Source organism: Sander vitreus, chromosome 6 (assembly GCF_031162955.1).
Source record: "Sander vitreus isolate 19-12246 chromosome 6, sanVit1, whole genome shotgun sequence".
In the NCBI taxonomy this organism is placed as follows: domain Eukaryota; kingdom Metazoa; phylum Chordata; class Actinopteri; order Perciformes; family Percidae; genus Sander; species Sander vitreus.
Window position 1 is genome coordinate 15,376,375 of NC_135860.1, and position 15,707 is coordinate 15,392,081.

The window sequence follows — 15,707 nt, forward strand, 5'->3', positions numbered from 1 at the left end:
GTATAGTGTTTCATAAAAATTCTTAAAAAGTTATAGTATAGTCATATCATCAAAAAGTCATAAAACATCATAGTATAGTGTATCATAAAAAGTCATAATATAGTGTGTCATGAAAAGTCATAAAAAAGTCATAGTATGGTGTGTCATAAAAAGTCATAGAATAGTGTGTCATGAAAAGTCATAAAAAAGTCATAGTATAGTGTGTCATAATAAATTCATAGTTTAGTGTTTCATAAAAAGTCATGAAACTGTCTTGGTTAGGTTTGTCATAGGAAAAGGTAAATAAAAAGTCATAGTATAGTATGTCATGCAAAGTCATAAAAAGTCATAGTATAGTTTGTCATTTAAAGTCAAAAAGTTATTGAAATTTATTGAAAAGATTTCTGGTACAGGATATACAATCCTCTATCCCAGACTCTAAAAGACACAAAACAAATATATATATATATATATATATATATATATATACATACATATATATATATACATATACATACACACATACATATACATATACATACATATATATATATATACATATATATATATATATATATATATATATACACATACACACACATATACACATACACACATACATGCACATCTATAAAAACACATTCATTTCATAATTGAAGTTTTCTAAAAGTTCATAAATAAATTACATAAATTAATTACATAAATTACTGACAAGCTTTATATTTATACATTACACCTTTTGACAACCAAAATGCATCCAGCCTATTCTTAAAGGAATTAATAGAAGGGGAACGCACAACTTCTTCTGGAAGGTCATTCCATGATTTTACCGCATGTAGTGTGAAAAAGTTCTTTCTCTTTTCAGACAGGCATGTTCTAGGGTAAAGTTTTAAAGAATTCCCTCGTGATATCGTACCTATTGTTCCAAAACTGAAAGATAGGCTCAACTGTTACATCATATATTCCCTGTACAAGCTTATACACCTGAATCATATCTCCTCTGTATCTCCTAAATATGAGAGTCGGTAAACTTAATTTCCTCAATCTATCTTCATAAGACATGTTTTTCATTCCTGGAATTAATTTAGTAGCTCTTCTCTGGACCCTTTCAATTTTTTCTACATATTTTAATTTATATAGACACCAGACGGAGCTTGCATATTCAAGGTGAGATCTTACAAAGGTAAAAATATATCCTTGCTTAAATTTTGAAAAGTTCTTTTTATTATTGCAATCATAGATGTAGCTTTTTTAACTTTTTCAGAAATATGTGTGTGGAATTCAAGTGAACCATCCACCACAACACATACGTCCCTCTCCTCTTGTACTGGATTAACTACTATATCCCCAACTACATAATTGGCTACAGTGTCATTTTCCCAATATGTAAATGTTTACACTTTTCGGGATTCATCTTTAATAGCCACTGGCCACACCATTTGCCCATGCTACTTAGATCTTCTTGAAGATGGGCTCGGTCTGTGTCACTTGTTATTATTCTGAAAATTTTAGTATCATCCGCAAAAAGGTAAACATCAGACTGTATCATATCTGGCAGGTCGTTTATATATATTACAAAGAGAACAGGGCCCAAGACTGATCTCTGTGGGACCCCAGATGTCTAAGTATAGTATTTCATGAAAAGTCATAGTATAGTGTTAATAAAAAGTCATACTATAGTAGGTCATAAAAAGTCATAAAACGTCATAGTATGGTATGTCAAATAAAGTCATAAAAAAGGGAAAGTTTGTCAGAAGAAAAGTCAATGAAAAAGTATAGTATGTCATGAATAGGTAAAAAGTCATTAAAAATCATAGTATAGTGTGTCATAAAAAGTCATAGTATGGTGTGTCATAAAAAGTTATAGTATAGTTTGTCATGAAAAAGTCATATTATAGCATATCATGAAAAGTCGCAAGAAAGTCACAGTAAGTGTCCGTACAAACATCATAGTATAGTATGTCATAAAAAGTTATAAAAAAGTCATAGTATAGTATGTCATAAAAAGTCGCAAAAAGTCATAGTATAGTATGTCATGAAAAAGTCATAGTATAGTATGTCATGAAAAAGTTGGAGTACAGTATGTTGTTAAAAGCCATACAAAAGTCATAGTATATTGTGTCATAAAAAGTCATAAAAAAGTCATAGTATAGTGTGTCATAAAAAGTCATAAAAATTCATAGTATAGTGTCATAAAAATGTCTTCGGTATAGTTTGTCATAAGAAAAGTCAAATAAAAAGTCATAGTATAGTATGTCCTGACAAGTTAAAACGTCATTAAAAAAGTAACTGTATAGTGTGTCATATAAATAGTGTCATAAAAAGTCATAAAAATGACATAGTATAGTATGTCCTATAAAATGTCATACAAATGTCTTACCATAGTATAGTATGTCTTAAAAAAAGGTTATAGTATAATATATCATGAAAAAAACCTTAAAAAGTCATAGTCATATAGTCGCTCACAGTAGTTCACAGTCGGTGATATTGCACTTTTTCTTTGCTGTTCTTTCATTGTCAAATTCAATTAAATTCAATTCAATTTTATTTATAGTGTCAAATCATAACAGGAATTATCTCAGGACACTTTACAGATAGAGTAGGTCTAGACCACACTCTATAATTTACAAGGACCCAACCATTCCAGTGATTCCCCCAAGAGCATGCATGAATGCGTAAGTGCGACAGTGGCAAGGAAAAACTCCCTTTTAGGAAGAAACCTCAGACAGACCCAGGCTCTTGGTAGGCGGTGTCTGATTGGGCCGGTTGGAGGTATGATGAACAATGGCAATAATAGTCACAATAAAGATATTGTAATAGTTATAATAGTTCATGGTGTCATAGAGCACAGCAGGGCGTAACAGGGCGTGGCAGGGCGTTGGCCAGCAAGTCAAAGCTGGGCATTGCAGTGCGTAGCAGGGTGTAATAGAGCACAGCAGGGCATAGGGCAGGACCACGGCGACAGCTGCCACCATAATGTAGGTGCCATCATGATCCAAGATGATGATGCTGGGTGGAAAAAGAACATAAGGACTCCGGGGAATAAGCTCCCCGGAGCTATGTTAGTAACAAGCATTTCTGTGACACGAATACACACAGACGGAAAGAGAGAGGAGAAAGAAGCTTAGTGTGTCCAAGGAGGTAGTCTAGAACTATAACCGCATAACTAAGAGCTACAGAGAAGGGGAGATAGGGAGGCTGTGTTCTGTGATTGTGGCTAATGACTGGAGAGCAGACACAACAATCGATAATCAAACGAATATTCAAGTGAGTTTACAATATTGTTCTATTCCGTATAGGCTTCGCCCTCTAAGGAAGAGTTCATAAACTGGTACCACAACTACCACAACTACTAAGGCATTGCCCATGATTGGCCCTAATGCTAATTTCACACAGAATGATAGTTACATTATTGTAACTCCAGATTCTATGAGTATAGGCGTAGCCCTCTAAGCCACGCTATTGGGTTTATCCCTTCGCACATGCGTACCGCTCGGGCTTCAACTACGTCCGCAAATACTGTATATAAACAGAGCGGACCCGTTGCTCTGCTCCCACTTTTTCTTCAAGCTAGCAGTATGAAAATAAGCGTACATACATACACACAAACACACACACACACACACACACACACACACACACACACACACACACACGTGTACATAAACACTGATGCTGACATGCAAACGTGAAGGCTGACATAATTGTACAGTATATATTGTACATACACACACTCTTTCACACACATCACACACAGACAGGCATGCCTGTCTCTGTGTATGTGTGTGCGTGCTTACACACACACACACACACACACACACACACACACCATTCCTAAATGAACAATTGTGTGCAATTATGATCATAGTCCAAAATTTGTATATATCAGTGCTTACTGCATTTCACCTTTCATTCATTTTTCCTTTTCCAGGTATTGGAAACGTAAGTAGACGGCATGAGAGAAAAAAAATAAAATGGAGAAAAAAATTCAGCAAAATATTACAGAAAAAAAAAGCAAGAGCAAGCACTTCTAGATCTAACCCCAGCATCTTCATTAAGTGAGGCAGAAAATTCCTTTGCAAATGAAGAAAATAACAGACAGGAACTGGACATAAATAATGAAAATCTGAACAGAACACCAGCAGAAGAAAGTTTAGACCTGACAGGGCCAATGGAGGCATCCACCCCCCAGAGAACACGGCCATTCATTAGAGAAAGAGAGCGGGCATCAAAGACTGTGGCCAAATTAAGAGCAAAACTAAGGTATGCTGAAGAGAAACTTGGGGCAAAGACAACAGCAGTTTGCTGACACTAAACAGAAAAATTAGAAGGCTGGCGGCTAATAGACAAAAAAGTGCAATGCCAAGGCTACCAGCAAATATTTCACAGAGGGTCAAGATCAGAGAGGCTAAAAAGGGACTGCCGATCAATAGCAAGCAGAAACAACTTGGCAAGGTTGTCACCATGTTCCTACATCAGGATGATGTCTCAACTGTCATAAATGGCAAGGCTGGAGAGATTCGTCGCAAGGGACACATTTATAGAAAAAGAGCACTCACAGACACCTTGGCAAAACTCCATCGACGCTTCCTTGCTGAACATCCTGAGCAAACCGTGTCCAAAGCTCAGTTCTTTAGATTGAGGCCATTTTGGATTATTAGGCCTAAAGTTAAAAACAGAGAGACGTGTGCATGTAAAATGCACGAGAACATTGACTTTAAAATAAAAAGAATGCAACAACTGGGAATCATTGAAACATCAAGCCCAGAGGATCTTGTGCAGTCCAGTGTGTGTGACACTGGCAACATGTCCTGCATGTATGGCAGATGTCAAAAATGCATTGAAAAGACCTTTCCCACATCCTTAGATCATCTCACTCAGGGGAACACTGTCATCTGGCAAGAGTGGATCACAAGGTCTGTCACTGTAACAAAGACCCTCAAGGATGGATCTACAGAGGAAAGGCAGACAAAGAAAACAGTCCTCAAAAAGCATACCTCATCCATTGAGCGGTTGCTGGCCCTAACAACAGAACACCTCCCAGATTTTGCCATTCACATGTTTAATGTCAAGCACCAATATTTGACATTGAAAGCAATGAAAGATACCCTGACAGATGATGCTGTTGCTGTGCATGTGGATTACAGCGAAAATTACAGCTGCAAATATGCCAAAGAAATCAAGGACACCCATTTTGGAACTGGGAATGATCAGGTAATCCTCCACACCGGGGTACTCTATCTCAGTAGGGGCAGAGTGGAAGACTTTGAATCCCTCTCAGTATGCCTACAGCATGATGCAGTGGAAACCTGGGCTCATCTTGACCCAGTGCTGAGATACATACGAGGAAAGTATCCTGAAGCCCACAACCTACATTTCATTTCAGATGGCCCAACTTCCCAGTATAGAAACAAAACATCTTTCTATTTAGCCTCCACTGTGCCCTTTATGCATGGATTTCAATGGGTGACCTGAAACTATAGTGAGGCATCACATGGCAAAGGTGCACCAGATGGAGTAGGTGGGGCCTTGAAGAATCTTGCGAACAGAATTGTTTCTTATGGGACCAGTATTCCTGATGCAGTCTCTGTATTAGAACAATTCATCAGTGACTGTACAAAGTATCAGAGGAGAACATAAAGGCCAGCTGTGAATTGGTTCCCCACCAACCTGAAAACAGTTCCTGGGACACTGAAAATACACCAAGTGAGTCAACATTTATATTAATTATATGAGTAAATATGAAGAAATGTAATTAAATAAGTAAATTTAGTTACAGAAGTTAAATAAATAAGTTAAATTCCCCATGTAATTAACATGGAAAGCAGACCACACCAGTATCTGAAATAATCTCACAAAAGAATGTCTGTAACTTAGTCAATGTGTGATACTCCACTTCATCTTTGTCTTTTTGAATTCCACCCTAACTGCTGACATCAACACAACCGGGAGTCATAAACACACGGGAGGTGTCATGCTTTTGTGGAAAAAATTGCCAGTGCTTTTCTGCAAATTGCCACATGTTCTCTGAGGGAAGAGATGAGGACCCTGACAGAACCGAGGCCCCCATAGAGGTTGGACAGTGGGTCCTGGTTGAATATGATGGTGACTTGTTCCCTGCTACAGTTACACAGGTGAATTTTATTTCAAGATTTCTGTTAATATGTGAATATTTCTCCAGTTACATTATAGTACATGCTGTCCAGCCAAAATGTGTAGAGACTATAAAAATGTTTCTTAAAACAGATTGGTGAAGGGCAGTATGAAGTCGACACCATGACTTGTGCAGGGGAGAACCGCTTCTATGTGCCGAGCATCAGATTTCCAGGAGAAAGGGTCTGGTACTATCGTCAGGACATACGGGACATAATCCCAGAACCACTTCCTGTCACCTCCTGTGCTAGACATTTCTGCATTTTACCTGACATATGGGCAAAACACAGAAAACGCTCATGAATGAGTTACAGTTGGGGGAAAACGTGATTGCTACAAGGCAGTCGTTCAAGTTGTTTGTTTAAGTTGTTTGACCAACTCATAAATTGAGTTGCTGCTATTCAAGTTCTTCACATGAAATTATTCTCAGAAAAAGGTTGTGTGGTTGAATGTCAGGACCAAAGTTTTTTTAGCTAAACTAAAATCATTTTACAAAAGCACATGATGCTGTTACATTTAAATGTTTCTCAGGACCACATGATGGTATGTTACATTGAAAAAGTTCTCATGATTTTATGTTATACTAGAATGATAATCTGTATACTAATGGTTGTATATTTGTTAGTGCTACAATGTAGGCTACATGACATGATTCTTTATGAGCATAAGATTGTAACTTGTATACACAACACTTGTTAACACAAGGCATGGTACTGTGATGATTACGATAAATGAGAAAATGAAACACTGTTTATGAAATAAATATTCTTTTAAAAATGGTATGTGTTTTAAATATGTAAAATAGGGTTAGGCATCAAACCACTTTGTCAACAGTGAATGTATTGAGCTAAGTCTCATTTCTGAAACATTGATCCTCATTACCGAAATGACATTTTCATTACTGCAACATGTATCTTTTTTACAAATTAAGTAATAATTAGATAATCATATTTTGTTTTAAAACACTACTTATTTAAGGTCTGCTACATAACAAATGTGTATGTTATCTTTTAGTAAAACAATTAAATAAAAGAAATTGTAAATCATCACGTATGTTTCGGTAATGAGAGAAAATGATGAAATCACAAAAAATAATAAATATGAAATGTAATGTCCCCAGAGTTTTACATAGCTTTGAGCATGAGTAATAAGAGTCTACTTTAACATTAGCCAAAAACACACATTTTTAACCATATATTTAATGTAATGTCATGTTGCGGTAATGATAATTTTTATGGACTTCATCTAAAAATGTAAATAATTATATAGAAAATATGTTTTTAAATCTTCTGACAGAACCGAGGCCCTCACAAAAGAATGTCTTATTATATGTGCAAAATAGAATATAATATTTAAAAAAAGATTTAGAAGGTGTCCAGCATCAGAATATATATATAAAAATCTGGTGCCACTGATATTTCTGCACTTCTCTCTGATGCTCTGAAACAGACGTTACAGGAAACACAAACACCGCTGCACGTGACGCTAGTTAACACTATACTCGACAGCAGCTAACGTTAGCCTACCGCTAGCTAGTAGCTGGATTAAACACGGTTAAAATGCTGACAGCTAACGCTAAACGGTGTAAAGTTTGACTGTGTTTTACTGTAGAGGATTCAACACCGGGATGTAACAATCTGCAGCTGCCATCGGAGAAACAACACAGCCGGTGCGTTCAATGAAACTGGTAAACTACATTCTCATGGTGCATTTGAAGTTATTGTAAATGTCCATTTCCTATCTGGTGGTTGTTTTTGTCGTTCAACAGCAATTTACTAGTGAAATAAGTTATTGTTATTGTTATACATTATTATTAAATCATTTAATTTTGACCATATGGCCTTAGCAATAAACAAGCCGTTCTTTAACTGTTTAACTGTTGTTTAGTACCCTTTTTTTTCCTTTTCTTTTTTTACTTTCTTAAAAAGTATCGGTTCAGGCACCATTAATTATGTATGCGATTAATTTCGATTAATTAATCACAGAGTATGTAATTTAATCGATTGACAGGCCTAATATATATAATATATTATATATATAATATATATATATATATGTGTATGTATATATATGTATGTATATGTATGTGTATATATATATGTATATATATATATTAATGTGTATATATGTATATGTATATATATGTGTATATATAATTAATGATTAATTTCGATTAATTAATCACAGAGTATGTAATTAATTAGATTACCTTTTTAATCGAATGACAGCCCTAATATATATATATATATGTATATATATATATATATATATATATATATATATATATATATATATATATATATATATATATATACAGTTGTAAGTCTTCTGGTAGCTGTGCCAAGAGAAATCTCAATCATTCCAAATCTTGCAGAGACGGAGACCGTAGGTATATGGAAGGAGATAACATGGACACAGGCTAATTACTGCTAACTAAAATGCTAGTTAACATTAGTAATTAAACGTAAACAGCTAATGTAAGTCGAAATTGTCTGCGAGCTTCTCCTGTACTATACGGTAATTCCTCTACTATGCGACAGTAAGTCGCGTGGTTATGACACAATCGTTAGCCTATTTTTACAAAAATGTCTACTACGGAGCCATAACGTGAGGTACAAGGTAATGGTCCGTTTATACATTGTTGTGTTTCTTTAGAAATAAACAATGGACAAATAAAGTCTTTAAACGCTTCAGATGTAAAGTTATTCGCTGTCAAAATGAATGGCAGTCAATGGAATGCTAACGTTGGGTGATCGCTTTGTAGCATCAAAATGGCGCCATAGAAGGTTCGAGCTCTGAAGCAAAGTTTACCCCCTCGGTTGGGAGCAGAGCAACGGGTCCGCTCTGTTTATATACAGTATTTGCGGACGTAGTTGAAGCCCAAGCGGTACGCAAGGGCGAGAAAGAAAATCTTCACGACTGCGCATGCGCGAAGGGATAAACCCAATAGAGTGGCTTAGAGGGCTATGCCTACACTCATAGAATCTGGAGTTACAATAACGTAACTATCATTCTGTGTGAAATTAGCATTAGGGCCAATTATGGGCAATGCCTTAGTAGTTGTGGTAGTTGTGGTACCAGTTTATGAACTCTTCCTGTGATTACAGCCTAAAGGTGAGAAAATGTATGACATTTCCCTGGAACTAGTAGCAACCCCTTCAGAAATGGGTAATTGGCCTGCAGTGGAGGACTGAGCTGTAATGGGCAGCTTCCTGGTGGGATTAGAACAAGGAGCAAAATGGAACTTTCCCTGGATATATAAAAGTTAAAACTTCCTTCTGTGTTTGTGTGAGTTGAGTCAGACGCTGTCATCTGTGCTGTGAAGTCTTTACAGATTGTAAATGTGTCAGCAAGGCTCTGGACAGATGGACAGAATAAATAACAAATCCATGCAATGCTGCAGTACAGCTGCTGGTAAAGCCAGGCATCTTTTAACTGAAGTCTCCAGTAAACTAATTAACAAACACATTCTTCACATATTCAGATTACTAATATTTTGTACATACATGTATTTGTTGCAGGAAATAGAGAAAACAAAAATGTAGCAATAAAGTAAATTATTTTGACTAGAAAGGTTCTTTGTGAAGCTAATGTGTTTGATGATGGCCACACTTAGACTAGTATGTATTGAATATAATCGAAAAAGTAATACATTTAACATCATCCTACCGGAAAGCTAAAGCTGAATCAAAGTACGGCCGTCCAGACAACTTCACACACTTATGATGTTAAGGAAATTTTACTTTTAAAAAGACCATTTTCCACAGTCAGGAGACTTTATTCAATTCATAGAAAGAAAGAAGAAATTGGCCAGAAAATAATACATCTTATTAACCTCAATTGAAGCTCCGCATGGATGCTGCTGTTGGTCGGCGTCTCTCTGGTTCAGTCTTCAACAGTTTAAAATGAGCACTGTGGCTTGTAAAAGCTGGTAATGTAAAATCTGGTGGTAATGTAGCAGCTTGTCAAACATGAGAACATCTCTTTATGAACAGCAAACATGAATTTGTTCTGTCAAAGAAATACATTTCCAAATTGTCAACATTACTACATATTATGAGCTAAAACCCACTCATATTATGAAGTAATAACCTCTGATTATTGTAATAATCTGTCATATCATTATCCACAATTTATAACTTAATTTCTTTGTCCAAAACATTCAACCATTCTGACCAAAAAGAGCAACATACGACCCAGTTCCACTCAACCAAAGATGAGTCTAATTTAATGAGTTAGCGTAGCGTTAGCTGATTTGACAAACAAGGATAAATAAAATATTAAAACGACTAAATTAGACGGACACACGTCTAAGTCTGTTCCTCTGAACATGCTTCAATATTCTGTCTTTTCTTGGGAGTTTCCCACCGGGCCGCAGTATGAGTCGGCTTTGATCCATTTCTTCAGATCAAAGACTCCATAGAATTCTTCTGAAGTCTGCAGCACATAAACCAGAGTGGAGTCTTCCTGAGCTCACGCAGCTCGAAATCTCCTCAACGGCAGAACCACTCATGTTATTCACACATGAGTGAACAGGGTGAGGTGTCTCCTTGAAGAAGACTCTTCTTGGATCTACAGAGCACATTAGTCTTTGAGGACCAGGAAGAAGCAAAGAGATGCTTCAGATTGACTTTTTGACACTGATATATCTTTTTTGGCCTTTCTGGAGACATTTCAACTAGAATATAAAAAAAAAAACCATCCCAATATCTAATTCACTATACAGGAGATGCTTTCATAAAACAAAAGCAGAGAATCAGCATCTTTCTTAAAGATGTGTATGCAAAACACTGTTGTCTTGTATGTCTTCCTGATGGCTCTTGGTGGGTCTAATCCAGACACATGAATAATTCAACAGATCAAATCAAGGAGTCTGAATAATCCACTCAACAAAACATGCAGTGAGTCTACTGCCCAACTCTATTATCTTCACTTCACGGTCATGTTTATTAAAAAAAGACAGAAGAGTCCCATTATCACACTTGAGATTATTATCTTTTCACACCCATGGGTGCCACGGGCAACATGACCATGTGGCTGCAGCCCAACTCTTTTTCTTTCGGTTAAAAAAACGTTTTTACGAGTGGGTCCCCATTTTTCGTATACTGCACATGCACCAGGACAAGCATGCATGTGCACAAGCACACCACTGACGCAATATAGCTCTCGCCAGCAGTTTTGCAATATTCCATGATTGACAGTCGCTGGCAGCCATCAAGAAACGTAGCAATGTGAACTGGGCAGTGAAGAAGATGAATGCAAGCTAGTAAACATGGATGTAAACAATGCACAATGATTTTAAATAGCAAATTTTCAAATTGTTTATGAGAAAGGAAATGGATTCAAGACATGTCAGGCCTCAAGGATACACACAGTTACTTTTGCTGAGAAACACTGAATGCAAACTTAAAGTGCTCATATTATGCTTTTTGGCTTTTCCACTTTCCTTTATTGTGTTATATATCTTTTTTTGTTCACGTTATAGGTTTACAAAGTGAAAAAGCCCAAAGTCCACCCCAAAGGGACTTGAAAAAAACACTGTTGACAAACTGCTCCAAACAGCTCTATTGTAGTCCAGCCTTTACTTCCGTGACGAACGTGCGTCACTTTGTAACACGTTATAATGCTCGCCTAGCTGCTAGCATGGGACGCCCTCATACTCTGCTTCTGACTGGGTTGTAGTCCTTACCTAGGTACTGCGCATGTGCAACTCCCAACAAAGATGGATCAGAAGTGAGATGTCTCACTCTGTAGCTAAAACAGAGACCTCAACACACAGGGTGAAAAGAGGAGCTGCAGCAATGTGCAGTACAACAAAAATATGGTGTTTTTTGAAAATTAAACCATGTAAACCTATTCTGATATAACCTCTAAATACAATTATGAACCTGAAAATTAGCATAATATGAGCACTTTAACTCACATTTTTGTGAACTGTTAGTTTCTGACAGAAGAGAAAGTGTGTTTTATGAGTGTGTGTACAGACAAAAAAAAGCAGAAATCAACATTTTCCTCGTATTGTTCTGTAAACTTTTTCACTTTTATTTTCTACATTTGGATCAGCTCAGTGTGGAAGCCTAGACATGTCAGTTAATGTCAAACCCTCAACCCCCCCCCCACCAAAATCTGAACAATCATTACACTCCCTCTGTCTCACAATCAAAAAACGTTCACATCTTCCCTACACAGTCACTTGCTCTGACATGAAATCAGTCGACGGCCTCCTGTCACTATCGTGTCCAAAACAAAGATGAACCAGTGTCCTATGTGTAAACCCCTCCTCCACTGGAGGAAGCCCAAATGGTTACAACCTTTATGAAATCATCTCTCCTGCTCTGATTGGCAGGAGTGATACAAAAAAACTGAATAAAGAAAGCATGATGGTTGAAATGAAAATGACACACTGATGTAACTGTTCAGCTGTCTGGCTAACTGAGATATGAATAGTGAAATACTGCAGGTGAGCTTGCACAGTGAGATATGTAGTTATGGATTAAGATAAGTCTTCTGCTGCTGCGCTCGTTGTAATCCACAGTTCATCTTTTCACTCCCTTCAGCTCTCTACAATTATTATTCTGTCTCTGATAAAGTCTCCTTACTCATCTCAGCGACATTTCTTTGACAACAGCTTTCCAGGCTTCCTTTCCTACTGTAGATATGTCCTCAGGAGAGTGCAGAGACTCGGCTATGTTTAGAAAATAAAAGCAGATTTTGCTCTTTTGTACAACGGACGCAGGGATATGCTGATCTGACGTCAGTCTATGCTACGGGCTTGTCCAACAGCGAGGAATCTGAGAGCCGTTTGTCCTAGTGAACAGGGAGCTGATGGACTGGGGATTAGTACTGAAGACACATGCTCGCACACACACACAACTGTCCACACACTCCACTGAAGGAAAGAAGCCCTTGGAGTGTATTTTTTAAGAGGTTATTGAGAAGAAGATATGACAATATGGATTAAAGTATCAGGCTAGTGCAGCCTTTTTCTTATATGTATACAGGATGTGTGTGTGACTATGTAGTGCCTTATGGTGGAGTTCCCTATAGTTTAACACTACATTAGGCAGTGAATATCAGTTACATATGCAGAGTCCTCTGTCTGTATGTGTGTGTGTGTGTGTGTGTGTGTGTGTGTGTGTGTGTGTGTGTGTGTAAGCTCTATGTTAAACATCTTTAAAGACAACAGAGACGGACAGACAGACTAGGGTTACTGCTCTGTTGCACTCTCACAGTAAAAACAGACAAAGCCATGTAAAAACTTGACATAGAAATCTCAAGATATCACAAACATATTTCTCTATCTCTAGATCTCTGCGGATGGCAGATGTCGGGTCCTCGTGTTTTTTTGTTTGTTTTTTTAAATGTGCAGGCCCTTCGAAATTCCTCAGCGAGGCTTGTCTGTAGGATGAGATGCCGAGGAGAAACACTAGAGGGAGACATACACTGCTGCAGGACTGTAGGAGGGGCTCTGACCCACATACACATACACTACAGTTTCACACTTACACACACACACACACACACACACACACACACACACACACACACACACACACACACACACACACACACACACACACACACACACACACACACACACACACACACACACACACACACACGCCCTTCTTCATAAGAGTTCATTTTTAAAATTCATTACAAAATTAAATTAAAAAAAAAAATCAACAAGGAATTCAGCCCCCTTCTCAAAGCATACATTCATCTCAGAGCACGCACACACACACACACACACACACACACACACACGCACACACACACACACACACGCACGTAAGTGCACACACTCTCATAAGAGGCAGTGAGTAAACGTTAATTGATGAGTTGTGGGGTGGACTGTTTTGTCCAGGGAAGCTGTGAGTGCAAACCTTGACTCCACTGGCCAGTCTCATAATTCGCGCCCAGCGACTGAGTCACTCTCTGCGGTTAAAATCTCTTTAAAACAACAGCCATCGTCTCCTAGAGGGAGTCTTTCCTCTTCTGTCACTCTGAGGAGGGTCAAACACACTCCTCCCTCCTTATCTCTGGCAGAGGTAGTACCGTCCAATCCGTCTTCCTCTCTTCCCGAATCCCCTCGTGGGAAGTCTCTCCTTTCCTTGTGCCCAATTTTAATAAACACGTCTGTTACCCTGATTGCTTACCCTGGGCCGCTGTGTGTGTGAGAGTGTGTGTGTTTGGGAGTGTGCAGAGTGTGGTCAGAAGACCTCTGGTAGTGTGACGTTGCGGAGTAGCCACTGTTGGGAGCGTGTGTGTGAGCAGTCTTTGACGCTGGGCACCTGGCTGTCCTCCTCGCTGGCCTTGTCCAGACACTGGTTACTGTTGACGTGGATCAGGGTCAGCTTCTGCACAGTGGGGAAAGAGGGTGTGAGGGGGTGCAAATCAGGCTTTTGACCGGTTAACTTAAATTCACAAGGACATGTAAATAAATACATATTCCTATAGCTGTAGATTATATTTTCAATATATAAAAAAATAATTTAGACTTTAATTTTGAGATTCAATTTAGTTTGGGCTTAGCTCCCAGAGTCAGGCATGCTGTGGTTGAGTTGCGTAATGTGTCAGCTCGGATATATATCACCCTAAAACTGAAAACAATAAATATCCCACTAACTGGAATGACAGCTGGTCTTGAATGTGTTATCATACTCTATGTGTATTGGGAATACACTGTGTTTATTTTCTTTAAAAAAACATTTATTAAAAAACTGTTAATAAATACAGAAATGAAGGTGAAAACGATGGTGAAAATGATTGAAAAACATTACATTTCCAATGCAAACACTAAAAATAGTTTCTTTACATAGCTAAAAGGAAGTTTGGTGTATAATCAGCATCTCATTTGTGGTTTTCCCCAACTTTTCTTTTCACTTTTTATCATGGGATGTATTTTCTGAGCTGTGCTTATTGCAAGAGGACCTTGTTTACTGTAAACTGCAGTGGGAGGTGTCTTTTTTTTTTTTTTTATCAGGAAATACTCAACCTTTTGGATGTGTGGGGACATAAAATGAAGGTGAAAATCAGTATCCTTGTTGTACTTTACTATGTCGTCATATGGTGTTATACTAATTTCAATTCAGCATTTCACGTGTCTCCGGAATATATAACCTTTCCAGGCTTTTCTGATGTAAAGAACAACTTCATTTTCTGTACCTTACAAGACCTGCATGAGAACCCTCTGTCTATGTTAATATGTGTACATTTAATTTACCAGTAAATCTATGCATTTATCATGTCCTCACATACACCCTAACATGTACATTTTCAAAACTTATTCCACTCACCACAGGGTCATACTCCCAGAGCTGGTTGCCTTTGAGGTGATGGCACTTGAGCATCATGACGGGTCCGTTTAGCTTGGACACGTCTAGACACAAGTCGTCTGTCCTGATCTCCTTATTGGCCGTGTAAGAAAAAACCTGCACGTCAAACAAACAGATTCGGGATTTTAAAACACTTTTCCATCTTTCTTCCCTCCTACATGATTCCTGCCAGGAATGACCGTAATATCACTGTGGCCAACTGCGTTTACCGTACTCTGGATGTCTGAGCTCTTCACT

General features: G+C 37.8%; 1 protein-coding gene across 4 annotated transcripts in view; it reads right to left on the reverse strand.

Annotated features, from left to right (window-relative positions):
* Window positions 1–13,246: 13,246 nt before the first annotated feature.
* Window positions 13,247–15,707, reverse strand: part of galnt1 (UDP-N-acetyl-alpha-D-galactosamine:polypeptide N-acetylgalactosaminyltransferase 1) — a 43,279-nt gene continuing 40,818 nt past the window's right edge. For all 4 annotated transcript variants that reach the window (XM_078253023.1, XM_078253025.1, XM_078253022.1 and 1 more), the window contains exons 14-15: window positions 15,432–15,566; window positions 13,247–14,492 (exon numbers count right to left, since the gene is read on the reverse strand). In XM_078253023.1, the coding sequence (XP_078109149.1) occupies window positions 14,346–14,492; window positions 15,432–15,566 (282 nt within the window). In that variant the 3' untranslated portion in view covers window positions 13,247–14,345. The remainder of the gene's footprint in view (window positions 14,493–15,431; window positions 15,567–15,707) is intronic.